This window comes from Chelonoidis abingdonii, chromosome 1 (genome assembly GCF_003597395.2).
Source record: "Chelonoidis abingdonii isolate Lonesome George chromosome 1, CheloAbing_2.0, whole genome shotgun sequence".
Lineage (NCBI taxonomy): Eukaryota > Metazoa > Chordata > Testudines > Testudinidae > Chelonoidis > Chelonoidis abingdonii.
Window position 1 is genome coordinate 270,517,208 of NC_133769.1, and position 15,437 is coordinate 270,532,644.

Below are 15,437 nucleotides of genomic sequence, written 5' to 3' on the forward strand. Positions count from 1 at the left end.
TTCTAGTAGCTTTTTTAGCCAGTGTGATTTTTACCCAGACAACTCCTCTTATCTATTCCATCACTTCTTATTCATTACAGTTACCACATCATTGATGTACAAGGCTACTCCGCCACCTTTGCCTTTCTCCTGTCTTTTCTAAACAGCACATAGCCTTCAAGCCGTACTCCAGTCATGAGTACTATTTCCACCAGGTTTCCGTTATCCCTATAATATCCGTTTACTTCCTGCACCAGTAGCTCCAGTTCCTCCATCTTGTCCGGCTCCTTGCTTAGTGTACAGACATATTTAATTTTTGACGTTGTCGTCGTGACATTCTTCCCCATCGTGCACAACTTTCTACACCACATCACCCGTTAAGCTAGTTTAACTCCGCTTTTCTCCTGGGTCAATTCTCGGTCCACAAGGGTATCCCTCTCACTTCGTTTACTTCCCTCTCCAGGTTAAATTGCGGCGTGGAGACTCCTGAACATCTCCACCATCTCCCCAACTTCCTAGTTTAAACTCTCTTAATGAGGTCGGCGAGCTCCCATCCTAGAAGTCTATTTCCCTTGCCTAGATGAAGTCCATCCCGACGAACAAGTCGTCTGTCGTAAATGCCCCAATGACCGTACATCCCAAACCCTCGTAAGCACCACTGCCTGACCATCTAATATCATAATCTTGTCGCTCCTTCGTCCCCCTCTTAGAACCGGCAGAATCCCACTGAAATCACCTGAGCCCGATTCACTTGAGCGTCTTCCCAGGCTGACTATCCTCCTTATACAGTCAGAGTGACTAGCCGTATATTCGTTCCCACATGAAGACAACAAGGATCTTTCCCGCTCCGCTAGGATCCTTTTCAGCTCAGGTCAATCCTACCTTACCCCAGCAGACAGCACACCCTCTGTTTCGCCCGATCAGGTTAGTTACAGGCCTGCTTATTCTTCTCAGTAAAGAGTCTCCATCACGTAGACTTGCCTTTTCCTGCGACAGTGTGATTCTCCGGTCTACCCCCACACCACGCTGGCCGCAAGCCCTCTCGATTTGTCTCCGCCTCGCAAGGCTCATACTGGGTTTTCCCTCATTGACTTCCCCCTCCTTCTGCAGGACTAGCCGCTCGCTCTTTCCTCGCCCTCTCTCCTTCAGCGAGCACTGCTTGCTCCATCTTCATTTACCAACCAGCAAACCTGTTCCTGAGTTCTATTTCTCTCCTGCCCGTCTTTTCCTCTGCCTGGTTCTCCTAGTCACATGCTTCCACTCCCACTTCCTCACCCAGCACCCCTCCTCAGAATTCTTGGTCCTGCTTCCATCTGCTGTCTGAGCTCACCATCCCTGTCCTCTATCTATCTGTCTTCCATCACTCTCAATCCCTTCTAAACTCAGCCAGAGTTTACCGCATCTCAGTCCTCTTATCTTTTCTTCCAGCAGTTCTATCAGTGGCCTCTCGACAAAATCCTTCAGGGCCCCTCCATGGACCATATACATCGCACGCTACGCATCCGGTCATCCTCAGTGTGCTCTGCCTGCTACCTATGTCTCATCATGCCCTTTAAACTCTGTGCCTGGCATTCAAGCCTCACCGCACCACGGGACACCAACAAGCCTGGGCTGCTGGCAGACCGTGCCCTTTCCCTCTTCTGGCTTGTTGGTTTCTCCCGCTTTAGCTCTCTTAAACCTCCCCCTGGAAACTCCCACTGAAACTCCCTGTTAGCAGTCTCGTTCGCTGGCTCCTGTCCGCGCTGAGTGCCTGGCTCCCTTATTATAGGACCCCTAATCGGGTAAGCCCCGCCCCCAACTCAGGGCTCAGCCTCGCTCTCAACACGGCCCTAACAGCCTCACACACCACCACTCACATCAACTCACATACAATCCACAAACTACAAAAACCTGCTCCTCCAACAGAACTCCCACTGAAACTCCCCTGTTAGCAGTCCTGTTCGCTGCTCCTTGTGCTGCCTGAGGCCTGGCTCCTATTATAGACCCCTAATCGGGTAAGCCCGCCCCTACTCAGGGCTCAGCCCCTCTACACAACTTGCTGGTGGATTCCCTGCAGCTTGAGGTCTTCAAATCTCAATTTTGACGATTTCAATAACTCAGTCATGGGTTCGGGGTTGTTATAAATGTGTATGGGTAGGGTTTTGTGGCCTGCCTTGTGCAGGAGGTCAGACTAGATGATCATATTGGTCCCTTCTGACTTATGAGTCTGAGTCTATGAGTCTAGACAGAGCTCTCCAAGTCACATGTGACAGTAGGGGTGGAGAGGCTTCTGGGATGTGTGAGTGATCATGCAGGAGTCCCCATGGTAGCTGGGACTGGTGACAGTAAGAAGATCCAGGTCATTTCTGTCTTTATGCAGCAGTTCTGCCCTGCCCTTTGCTCTTTGGTTCAACTTTGATGTCTTTACCATTAGAATCAGAACTATCAATCCAGACAGTTGCCAGTGTCGCCGCTCAGGAGGTGGAGCGAGTATGCAGGCCTTACCCAGCCCCATGTACTATGGCCTGCTGCTTCCTGTGGTAAGCTTTGCCTCATTTTGTCTAATAGAAACATGCAAAAATGAGCAATGACCTCAATTATTGTCACAGTGCTGGTGTAATAGATCCAGGACTACAAAAGTCTTAATATTTATAATCTTTATCAAATTCAGGTCCCTCTCCAAAAGCACAAGCCCTATCTTCTGAACTAAAGGAGACTCTCCATTAGCTCTGACAATATTTGTGCTTATATGTAGAGCTGGACCCACAACCAGGAAAACACATCTCAAGCAACGCTGCTTTGTTGAAATTTTCACCCCAAAATTTACAAACCCAAGAGGCTCAGAAAGTTTAGAGGAGGTGTTGGAAAGGCTCTAAGTCAAACCACTGAACTTTTTGAAGTTTCTGCATTTCTAACAAAGTGTCATAGTGCCAAAGCTTAAAATCAGAGAACTAAGGAATTGTCAGAAGCCCTACAAGTAAAATAGTGAAATAGAAATAAATAGGGCTCAGATCCAGTGCCCATTGAAATCAGTGGCAAAGGTTCAATTGATTACAAGATATCGTATACTGTGTGCAGTTTTGTATCTCTGAATCTAGAGGAATGTAGCTCATTGAGGAACCCAGGTGGGATTTTCTCACATGTTTAAAGGGATCTATCATGTCCCTTCTGAAACCCTGGCAACTTCTCCAGTTCTCCACTGCAGATCTTGTATTCCAAACCAATATCTTGTGAAAAAAAAGAGCACTGGATGACTCATCTTTAGAATAATGGCATCTCCTGTGGAGTTACAGAGGAGTCTCTATAGGATACAAGGAGTAGATGGGGGGATGCCAACTAGGATATTGGGAACAGGGGAAGGGGAGGATTCAGGAGGTACCTGGGATATACTGGATTTAGGTCACAGTCAGAAAAAGGTAGAGACTAGAGCTGGCCGGATGCCAACAATTTTGTTTCATGAAGACTTTGAGGTTTCAAAATTTGTTTTCATTCTGAATTGTAATGAAAACCAAACTTTTTGAAAGTTTTCACAAAACAGAATGTTGTTGAAATGCCCATTTTCAGATTGAAAAGTGAGGTTTGCTATCCTCCTACTCCTAACTGACCAGAGAGTCCACCTCAGAAATCTTCCCATTAAATATGTCATCAAAATCTATACAGCTTTACAAAAAGTTGCTGTTTCAAGGAAAACTGCATTTTCTGACCAAAAAAGAGTTGTATTAAAAACGTTATGGCCAATTCTAGTGGAGACTTTTTCTGTGGGAAATCGTTGATGTTTTTTGTGCTGTGTTTCTAACTGGACTTTGTTCTATGTTTCAGTTCTTGTGGATCTGCTGCTTGATCCTGAGGCCTCTGTCCACACTATGATCACCATCCACCTCAGGATAGATCAGGAATCAGTAACGTGTGCAATTCTCAGTGAAAATTATCTTCTCCATCTTCCTAGAATTTATTTTATAATAGTAACATCCAGCAATTAACAATGCAGTCAACTATTGCCAGCATTCCTCTGTTAGATCATCACATCAGAGAAATTGCCTTGTTTGTTTGTTCTTTGGGGTTGTTTATCTGTAAAAGTTGGACAATTCAACCAAGAATGTTCACTGATGTTTGTGATGGGAGGTATCAAACCCACGCCGGGCCAGAAGGGGTTAAAAAGAACTTGTGGGCTCAATCAGCCTTCCCCTGCTATACTGACAATAGGTGTCACGCCTAGAGGAGGGAGTTAAAAGGACAGAACCCAGCCCTGTTGGGGGCTGACCAGGAAAAAAAAAATTGTTGACTCTCACTCGGTGAGAGAAGCCTGGCTGGAGTCAGGATGCTGAGTGGGACTGCTGGCAGACAGAACATCTGTGAAGGAAGGTACCCAAGGCAGTTGTGAAGGAGAGTGGGAGGAAGTGAGTCCTCTAGGATTCTCCATGGCTGGGGGGGGGGGTCCTGCACAGAGGAGGGAAACTCCAGATGAGTCAGGAACTGCCCTGCCAGGAGAACAGAGAAACCTCTCCGGCAGCAGAACTCACTGCTTGAGCAGAAAGCACTAAGAAGCTTTACAGTGAGCCTGGGAAGAGACTTAAAGAAAGAGGAGCTGATACCCTGTGAGCCCAAGAGAAGTCTGTGACAGAGGCACAAGATAGAGCAAGGTAGGAGGTGGTCCAGAGAGGCAGCCAAGGGTCTGTGTAGTCAGGCCTTGACTGCTTGTTAAAGGGTCCCTGAACCAGAATTCAGTGGAGAGGGATGGCCTGGGTTCCCCTACTGAAGAAAGTGGAGCTGAAACCCCCTGACGAGAGCTAAGGCCTATTGAAACCCCATGATAGCAGAGGAAAGTCAGGAGTCAGACCTAAGTTCTAATGTGAACTTCACCTTTGTTGGACAGTTGGTTTACCCCAGAACGGGTGGAACTATATGTGACCTGGCTGGAGAGCCAAGTTGCAAGGAGAAGCAGCCCCCACAGGGCCAGAGCAGCTGTCCACAGAGGATGCTAAAGGAGGAGAGCCTGCTATACTGTGCTCAGCTGCATAGGGGCACACCTGTGAGTCACTCACTTACATCTTACATTCAGATTTAAATAGGAAGGGGAAGTGACCCACAAAGAACCACAGATGAATCAGTCTCTTAACTAGTTCTGTTTTCTACCAGATTCCAAAGGTTGCATCTAGACTGTGATTCCGCTTACGTGCCACAGAAGGGACTAGCTCTGTGGCCCCTCTGTTCTCTGAATGAGAGGTGCAGAACAGAACTGGTCTCAAGCCATCTCCACCATACAGCATGGAGCTGGCATGTACAGGTATGCCTATACTGCAACTGGGATCATGCCCTCCAGTTCAAGCAGACAGACTTGTGCTAGCTCTGCTAGAGCTAGTGCGCTAAAAATAACCGTGTGGACATTCAGCCTCTTGAAGTCAAGGCTGCCCTGGCTCTGAGCTTGGGTGGTTAGCATGAGTGCCAGGGCGGCAATGTCCTTGCTGCTAATCTGTAGCTTGCTGAGTTTAGTAGAGCTAGAAAAAGTCTGTCTACCTGGACAGGAGGTACCCTCTGAGCTTCAGTACAGATATACCCCAAAAGTACTCCATTGTGCTCCATGGTGATCCACTGGCCAATGAAAGAACTGCTGGAGTCTCATCCAACCTTCCTTTTATCGGAAGGATGGCAACTGGCACTGGGGTGGCTAAAGAGAAGAATACATTTTAAAAATCAGTGAGTTGCCAGGGCTTTCAAAGAAGGATAAGGAGACCCTTTCTCGCCTCCCCACTTTTAATATGAAGTACTATGTTTTTATGGGCTGCCCTGCCATCAACGACCCAGTGCTGAGCTGTGTAGCTTGCTTCTCTCTGATGATAAAGATATGTCTGTGCTATTTTGCAGCATTTTAGTTAAATGCTAATGCCTTTCTCATCATTTCAGAGTTTTCTTGCCAAAGTGAACTCAAACTGCTGCAGTAGACTACCTGATTGAGGAAAAATATTTCACAAAAATATTCAGATCGTTTTTTCAAATTTGCAGCACCACTTTTTTCATGTTCAGCAATTTTTATGAAGATTTTTATTGGAATCATTATCAAAATATTAGAAATATTTTGTTTATTGAAAATATTTTGAAGTTCCTGTCTCCCTAATATGAACTGCTATAACTTCCCAGAAGTCTAAACAATTCAGAATCACAGAAAATCAGGATTAGTCAGTAGCCCAAAAGTACAATGGGAAGACTTATAGAACTAGCTGAGCAAGTCTGCACATATTTGCCGTTCAGCAGTTATTTGGTAGTTCCCCTCACTACAGACATCACCATTACTCTTCACAAAGGAGTTTTCTGCAGGAACAAACAGGAGACTGGGTCCCTTACACTCAAAGACAAACAGGAAGAGAAAAGAACAAACAAGTAACCCTAAAAACAGTCTCTTTATTAATTCTTTTTGATTCTAGGTCACTGAATTCATAACTTTAAAAATCAGCCAGGGCTAGCACTCTATCCCATGTATTTGAGAAGCTTACCCTAGAACTGCCCACTTAGGTTCTCAGGCATCCATTCTTTATAGCAGCTACAGAGGAACACTGATGTGTCTCAGATTTCTAAACATTATTTCTCATACTTACACTCCAAGGTGCAAGATGGGAAGGAATCTTCTGACCTCAAATCATGCTCTTCCATGACCAAATATCCCAAGTCAATGTTCTTCTGAAGAAAGTTGTTTGAGTGAGATGCCTATAAAATTATTAAGGCACCTCCTGAGATGACTGAGGAGTCAGTATGGAGTCCCATGGGATCTGAATAGGTGTCAGAGAATGCATGGGATGTAAGGGGTAGGCAACCATGAAGATTCATGAGGTGGGTTTAGGTTTAGGCCATAGGGAGACATTTCTGGACTGGGTTAAAACTAGTAGGAAATATCACTGCTTAAAGACTCCATAGCTGCAGGTCCAAGAACTACTTAAGTCATAGTTTGAGATCTACTCTTTTAGTATGTAGGGATGTGTGAGGGCATAAATAACTTCGCCTCGTGCACTGAGGTCCTTGCACTCATTAAAGTCCTAGCACCCAAAATGGATGTGGGTCTTTATGTTCAGAGTTAAACTGAGTAAAACTTTGTACTTACATCAGGGAGGGATTTTCCTTAGTCATGGTTAAACATAACTGGTAGGAAAATGGCCTCTTGAAGAAGAACTAGAATACTAACTGTGCTTTCACAATCTTTGCCATTAAGTTCCCACTTGACCATTAGAATCTGATAGGTGCTTGTTTCTGGTAGTATCACTAAACTTCACGTGTGGTGAGGGGCTGGGGAGGGGGTTGCAGAAACCAACACCCTAGTGAGACCTGCTATAAGCACTGCATCCAGGAAAGCAGATGGAATATGACAGCTGCAGTGTTCTTGAAGGGGGTGCAATGTCTGCTTCTGTTCATGGGGGCTACAGATAACAGGCACAGATACAGCTCCATTTTCTTCTCGTCGCCTTTGGGTGCTAGGACTTCAGCAAGTGCAAGGACTTCAGTGCAAGAAAGGAAGTTCCCTATGCCCTCACTGCCTTGAAAATTCATGCAGGAGCCAGGGACAATTTTCTGTGTTGCCTGTATCTCCTCACTCTTAGCCTGGTCAGTTATAAAACACTAACCTTCTATGTATAACAGCAGCCAGTACTGAAGATCTTTCAAATGGCATTAATAGCCTGAACTAAGTACGCCATGTTTCAATATATGTATGAGGAGGCAGATAGTCTCTCTCTCCCTCCCTCCTGTCCATAAAATCTAGGCATTTTTACATGAATGTTCCTCTAAAAACTATACTCTTCAGTCCTTCCTTTGGAAGTGCTAGATCTTCAGAACAAAAGATAATCTGAGAAGTAATTAACTATTTATCATTCAGCAACAGAGGTTGTTAGAGAGAACTAGTTCCATGATAAGCATGCATATGAGCTTCCTGAAGTCTCAGTGTGTAGCACACATGAAAAAGAAAGGGACTTTGAGGTCAGAAGCAGATTGCTATTATACATCACCAAGGATGGTGTGTCAAGGACCATACTTATGTGTGAAGTGGAAGAGAATTAATTAATACAAGTACAATTCAGACAGTACATGTTCTCTGGAGCAATACAAATGACTGGTGACTTGCAATAATCATTGAGCCAGATCTATTTAAATAAGAAATTCTGAATGTATTAATATGTTAACTGACTTGTTAACTGTCCCAAGTGTAGAGTGCACAACAAAAAGTTTGCACTATTGTTTCCAAGGTTTTTAACAAGCTCTTCATTTTTCTCATAAACATGTGGGTGTCAAGATGTTGTTGAGCTATTGCAAGCATTCTGCATGGTATTTAAACTTTGGAAAAATAATACAATGCATAATTTTACACAACATGCACTTAAGCGTTCTTTATGAGACTGAAATAAATCATTTGTTTTAGGAAACTCACTTGTCAGCACTCTGTAATTAGTTATTAGTGCCATAATGTTCTTGGATATCTTTTTCTTCACTAAGAGCCAGATTCTGCCACCCTTACCTTACCTCCATGGAGTAGTATTTCTCTTGATGGGTGGTCCTATTTACATCAGTTGTGCTAGACACTACTCCACAGAGGTAAGGGTGGTAGGATATGCTACTAAAGGGCTAGATATCCTCCTGTATCACAAGATTCACTGGACCTTTAAGAGGTTCAAGTCTCAGCTCTGACCTGTGCCTGGTTCCCACCTCTTCCTGATCACATAATTTAGCAAGCAGATGATTTCAAACCAGGCCTGCTGGAAAATGAAGCCCCAAGTTCTTAGAAGAGGGAGAACTAACAGAAGCAGCACTACACTGGGAAGCTGTCCTGGAACTGGTGAAGGACTGTTTGTGGCTCCTGGCTGCGTGGGAGCTTAGCAGAAGAAGCCAGAAAAGAGCCAAAGAAAGCTTGATCAGCAATAGGTACTAGAGGAAATGACCCAGGGAGTCAGTGGGGCAGGGCAGTCCTAGGTTTAGAGCAGACTGCTGCTCATTATTTAGGGGTTCAGGGCTAGAGACTGTAGCAGAGGATGTCTCAACAGTACCACCTACAGAGATGGAATGGGCATACTGCACATATGGGGAAAGAACTAGTGAGTTTGAGGAGGACCAATAAAGGTCTATTTAGGTTTTTTTCTGGATTCTTTTAATTTGGTCTGGACAGGGAGGATTCTTACTTTGGCCAAGGCCAGTCACCAACAAACCCCAAATCACATGTTCAGCCAGAGGAGAAACTATGGTGTAGAGTGAGGGGAAACTGCCGCAGTAGCAGGTAAGCTGCTATTTCATCCTCCCTTTAGTCCTGCATTTACTTGAGTAAGGCAAATCTTGCTCTTAACTTTGCAAAATATTTTCTGCAAAATCAAAAGGCAGTGTCACATCAAGGTTGTACAATAGTTTTTCTGTTGGAAATTTTCAATGAATCTTAAAAAATGTATCATCCCTTAAAAACAGTGTGCCAGTTGCACAACTTAGCCGGAAAATCAGTTGCAAAAAAAAGTCTAATAGAACAAAACTGCTTTCCCCTTTGCTAGTGGAGAGTGGATGTTTTGCTAAATAGAGAACCAAATATTTTTGAGATTCTGCAGAATTATTTACTATATTTAATAGTGAAGAAAATAAGAGAAATGGAAGAAGCTGGTGATGGGAGAGGGAGGGAAGGAAGACTGTAAACAGACAAATAACATTTTGATTATAGGAAATCATTTCATAGAGGGAGACGAACTGGAATACACTGCATAACATTTTTTTAAAAAAAGCAAAGGACAAAACAGATGGGAGACAACTGAGGGAAATGGAAAAATATGGCTTTCCTATTCTCAAATCTGCACTGCGCCATAAGTGTCTAAACAGACCAAAACAAATTAATCCAGAGAATTTTAGACCCTGATTCTCTTTACTCATAGGTGTAAAACAGAAATAAGTCCACTGACCTTAATAGACATATTAGAAGCTAATTTCCATGGGCTGTCTTTTGAGAGGTGTTTTTGTGGCGGTTGTCTTCCTTGTAAAGGAAAGCATAATGTATGCCTGGACTACTACAGATAGCCTCACACTGGGACCTACCCACTGATTTTTCCTTGTGAATAAGGCCTTTTCCAATCAATGGTTCATTAAAATTATAAATAGCCAATTTATACAGCAGAACAGCAGTGAATTATGCTGCAAACTAGGAATTATGAAGCAATGGTAACTGATCATGAAACTATTTGAAAACATTCAGTCCTATTAAAATATGACTATGTGGCGGTGTATGGACACCCCATCACCCTCAGGGGTGGCTCGTGAGTGCTCTGACATCGCAGTTACAGTCTACTAGATTGTCCTGGGCCTCACAACAGTGCCATCCAATGGCCAGTCAAAGTGGCAGCCCTTAGGATCTGGGTTGCATGGCCTAATGACCCGAGACAATATAGCTGCCATGAGTGCATGCAGGAGCCCACAAGAGCAGGGCAGCATGGCCTAGCGGCCAGAGTAAATGTGGCAGTCCTCAAGTCAGGGCGGCGTGTCCTAATGGCCAAATCTGGAGCCATTACTAACAGGAGATGGTGGCAGCATAGTGGGATCCAGGCCCACTCGACTCCTGGGTCCTGACCCAGGGCCCTAACAGTGGCAGAGTGGAACATCACTGGGTCAGCAGGGAATCCAACCACAACACGCTGACCGTACACAGGTGGGAGATACCACTCCCTCCACTTCCCTGGGTCACTTCATACCTGGCTTCCTTAAACTGCAGTCCATATGACCTCAGGGTCTCCAGGCTCCTTGGTGCAGGTAATTCCCTGGGACTCCAACTCCCCCAGTCAGCCATAGGCAATGGGTCACCGGAATCTCCAGCTTCCACAGGCAAGTGCTGTAACAGTTCCTGGGCTGGAGCCTCCACCAAGTCTCCTTCCTCCTTGGCAGTCAGCCCAGACTGAACTGGGCTGCTCTCTTTTATACTAGCACAGTAGTTGGAGCAGGCCCAGCATAGTCGAGGAGTGGGACTTCCTCCACCCATTGTGTGGGATTAACCCTTTCCAGCCTAGTGTGGGGTATGCACATCTCATCATAGGCTAACACAAAGCAAATACATATAATTTATGCATATTATTTGTAGTGTAGCAAAGGCACACCGCCAAATACTGTCTGAAATCTCTAGAATGTGCAAGAAGTTTGTGATGATAGAAGCAGTAGTTAGTTAAACCAGCTTCTGACTTAATTTCAAGGGGCTCGCATTCACACTTCTGAGGTGAATGGAGCATAGCCTCCGAATTTCATACACTATGTAAGTCAATGCAAGGAGGGGAATTTCATATTTGCCGCTATCTCTTCTAAATAGTTTTCTGTCTTAAGCCCTGTCTACACTATAATAAGTAATGCTGACAATGGAGGCCAACAAACAGTGCAGCTGAGCTGATGCTAAACGTGGTTTAGTTGCAAAGGTAAAGGAGGATAAACTGTGCCTGGACAATTTTTCTCTTGGCTGCCCAGAATTTCATCCTCTGTACATGTCCAGATATAACTTTTGGTGAAACACTCTTCTTGAGACTGAGAAAAGGAGAACCTATGCTTCACCAGGCTATTAAAAATTCAGGAATTCTGAACAAATCTAGAATTCATGTATGCAGGACCGGCGCTAGGGTTTCTGGTGCCCTAGGCGCCGGGACATTTCGCCGCCCGTTGGGGGGGTCTTCCGGCCCCCTGGCTGCGCCGGGAGGGGGCACCCTGGGCTGCTGGGCTGTGGCGGCGGCGCACTGACTTCAGGGGCGCGCTGACCGGTGGCGCCCTGACCCGGGGGACACCTTGGGCTGCCGGCAGCAGGCAGCTGCTGCTGCCGGCAGCTCAGCCCCTCCAGCAGCAGCGGCTGCAACCGTTTAAAATATTTTTGGGGGGCACCACTTTTTGGCGCCCCCAAATCTTGACGCCCTAGGCAACCGCCCAGTTCACCTAAATGGTTGCACCGGCCCTGCATGTATGTAATTTTTAAAGGATTAAATACATTGCAATATTTTTCTTGACTTATTCATCATTGCAGCACCTTATATATTGCTGATATCAGCCTTGTATTGCCGAACTCCCACAATGAGAACTAGGCACCTCAGTGCTCTGAAGTCCCAGTAGGTGCCTACCTGCATCTTTAGGTGCCTAAATACCTCTCAGATCTGGCCCTAAAAGTCTCCAGTTGTGCTCTGTGGAACAAATTAAAAACTTGTATAAAATGGTCAGTTGAAGTCAGTAGGGTTATGCCTACAAGTGTCAAGGTTGAATTTGCCCCCCTCTGCACTACTCCAATAGGCCACTTTAGCACGTTGTTCTGTTTATAAATAATTGTCAGCTTTGCCAACTGCAAAGGGCTTGGTTCATTATGTCTGTTTTTAAAAGGGATAATACAGTACTTAACACTGTGGTACAGAGAAGCAGAGCGTGCAGTGAGTCACATTATTTTGCTCATACTTTTCACCTAAAACTTTTTTGTTTATCATTTTGAACTGCCAACTTTGTTTCTTTCTATTAGGTTGAAGTGAGTATTTCTCTACAGTAGAGCCCAGACTTACAATATTAGCAAAAAAATGACTCGAGAGAGATTGGTTACCAAGGTCTAATCATAACCTCAGGGAATTAGCATGTCTATCTTGCATTTTGCAATGCCCTAAAGATGCAATTATTGTGCTCTAGCCACACAATTTATTATGGTTATTAAAGAAGGAATAATGCATACACAGAATTATAAAGTGACATCCAAAAGTAGAATCTTACAATATAAACAAAGTTTATAGATAATATATTTTGATATAGCTCAATAATTATGGCTCCAGACTTGCAAACTTTAAACACATGGTAATTAATGGTCTTTTAAAGGATTACTCATATGAGTAAAGTTGACAGGATCAAGCTTTCTATATGATTAAATTAAGACATTTAATTTAACAGTACTTAGTAGGTGTGTTATCACAGGTGTGTTATCGTGGATTGTCAGTTATAAACCCCAATTTTAATGGGTGTACATGGTCACATACACAATACAAAATTCCTGTGGAGGAAAAGCTTGGCCTATTAAATTCATAGGCAGGGAGAGAGTTTCCTTGTAAAATGATTTTTAAAAGCCACTAGAGAAACAATTTCTGAGATTTTTTTCCCTTTCCCTTAATTTTAAAAAAGCTTAATTAAAAAATACTTTCTAGACCAGTGTTTCCCAAACTGGGGTCGCCACTTGTGTAGGGAAAGCCCCTGGTAGGCCGAGGCGATTTGTTAACCTGCCCCGTCCACAGGTCCAGCCGATCGCGGCTCCCACTGGCAGCAGTTCGCTGCTCCAGGCCAATGGGAGCTGCTGGAAGCACCGCAGACCAAGGGACATACTGGCCGACACTTCCAGCAGCTCTCATTGGCCTGGAGCAGCAAACTGTGGCCAGTGGGAGCTGCGATCAGCCGGACCTGCGGACGCAGCAGGTAAACAAACCAGTCCAGCCCGCCAGGGGCTTTCCCTAAACAAGTGGCGTCCCAAGTTTGAGAAACACTGTTCTAGACAGTAGCTGGAGTTTGCAATAAGGAGCACCCCCAGTCTCTCTTTCTGAAAGTAAAAGAAGGTTTAAAAACACAGTGCTATTTTAAACAATCTGAAAGTATTGCAAATCTTTTCAAAGATGATGTATTATGGCTAAATGTAATACACAAACTATAAAGTGCTGGCATGCAAAGTTTGCCTCAATATAACACTTGAGTGCTGCAATCTTACCTTGCACTACAAACTACAGTAAATTTTGCTCCATTAACAATAACAACAGGCCCTATTGTTAATCTAAGTTTTACCAATAGAAGCGATTAGGAACATGATCAAGTCAAAGTACATAATTTATACAGCTGCTTTTGTGCATGCACACACATACTCAGAGCGCTGCACAAGTGGTTCAAATACAGTATTGGGCCCTAAATGACAGGCTAATTCATGTAGTTATGGCATTTTGTGAAATGGTACAATATCTCATTTTAGAAAAAAGATCTAATATCCACTGTGCCTAAATACAGTTACTATTAAAGAATATTTATTCATGTCTTTACTAATCTGAAAGCAATTTCCTTGGTCCAAACTCTATTCAATCCAAAGGCAAGCCCTGTTAATTTAGCTAAATTAGCCCCCATCATATTGTATGTATAGTTGGGGTTATTTTTTCCAATGTGCATTACTTTACATTTATCCACATTAAATTTCATTTGCCATTTTGTTGCCCAGTCACGTAGTTTTGTGAGATCTTTTTGAAGTTCTTCACAGTCTGCTTTGGTCTTAACTATCTTGAGCAGTTTAGTATCATCTGCAAACTTTGCCACCTCACTTTTTACCCCTTTCTCCAGATCATTTATGAATAAGTTGAATAGGATTGATCTGAGGACTGACCCTTGGGGAACACCACTAGTTACCCCTCTCCATTCTGAGAATTTACCATTAATTCCTACCCTTTGTTCCCTGACTTTTAACCAGTTCTCAGTCCATGAAAGGACCTTCCCTTTTATCCCATGACAATGTAATTTACATAAGAGCCTTCAGTGAGCGACCTTGTCAAAGGCTTTCTGGAAATCTAAGTACACTATGTCCATTGGATCCCCCTTGTCCACATGTTTGTTGACCCTTTTAAAGAACTCTAATAGATTAGTAAGACATGATTTCCCTTTACAGAAACCGTGTTGACTTTTGCCCAACAATTTATGTTCTTCTATGTGTTTGACTATTTTATTCTTTATTATTGTTTCAACTAATTTGCCCGGTACTGATGTTAGGGGCAGCTGAATCCTCCCTACCTCTAATAAAGAAAAGCTAAGGATGGTTGACCTAACGCTTTGACATTCAGGGCCACATTTAAAATGAAAGACCTAAGGAAAGATGGACCTATTGAATTGCCAGGGATGGAGAGGTGCAATCTCACCCACATCTGAAGGACCCCCCCACCCCCCGCCAAATCTACAGGGAAGAACCACTGGACCCAGGCATCAGAAGAGTTTAGAGAGCAACAAATGATAAAACACGGATGGGAGTGAGGTCATAGGGTTGAAATCAGAGAGACATATTGAGCAGAGAACCAGGGGCAGCACCCACTGCTCCTCAAAGGCATCCAGAGAGCCAATGGACACAGTCCAGATGAACTCTGCCTGGACACATGACATGCGGGAGGAGCAGAAACAGGTCCCACAGTTGCAGAGCACCTCCCTGTCCAGCTTCCTCCTACCGGTGTGGGGGATGGCCACCTTGGCAAGCACAGGAGGACATTGATGAGAGGCCTTGAGACTTCGTGGGGCCATGGATGGGGTGTGCAACATAGGCACCAACTCCCCATGGCAGCTCCCCGTCCCTCTCCACTCCTGCTCCAGCTCACTTCTGCCTCCACTCCATCTCCACATCCTCCCCTGAGTGCACCGCCACATCCTCCTTCTCCTCCCTTCCTTCCTCCCTCCCTCCTTCCCAGCACTTGCATCATGAAACAGCTGTTTTGTGCGGCAAGCCTGGGAGGGGGGGGAAGAGAGGGAACACGGCG

General features: G+C 44.5%; 1 protein-coding gene across 1 annotated transcript in view; it reads left to right on the forward strand.

Moving 5' to 3' along the window:
* The window catches only part of LOC116831097 (maestro heat-like repeat-containing protein family member 6), a 23,178-nt gene extending 19,379 nt beyond the window's left edge, over nt 1–3,799 (forward strand). The window contains exons 15-16 of the mRNA XM_075064638.1: nt 2,417–2,498; nt 3,778–3,799. Coding sequence (XP_074920739.1) covers nt 2,417–2,498; nt 3,778–3,799 — 104 coding nt within the window. The remainder of the gene's footprint in view (nt 1–2,416; nt 2,499–3,777) is intronic.
* Nucleotides 3,800–15,437: the final 11,638 nt, after the last annotated feature.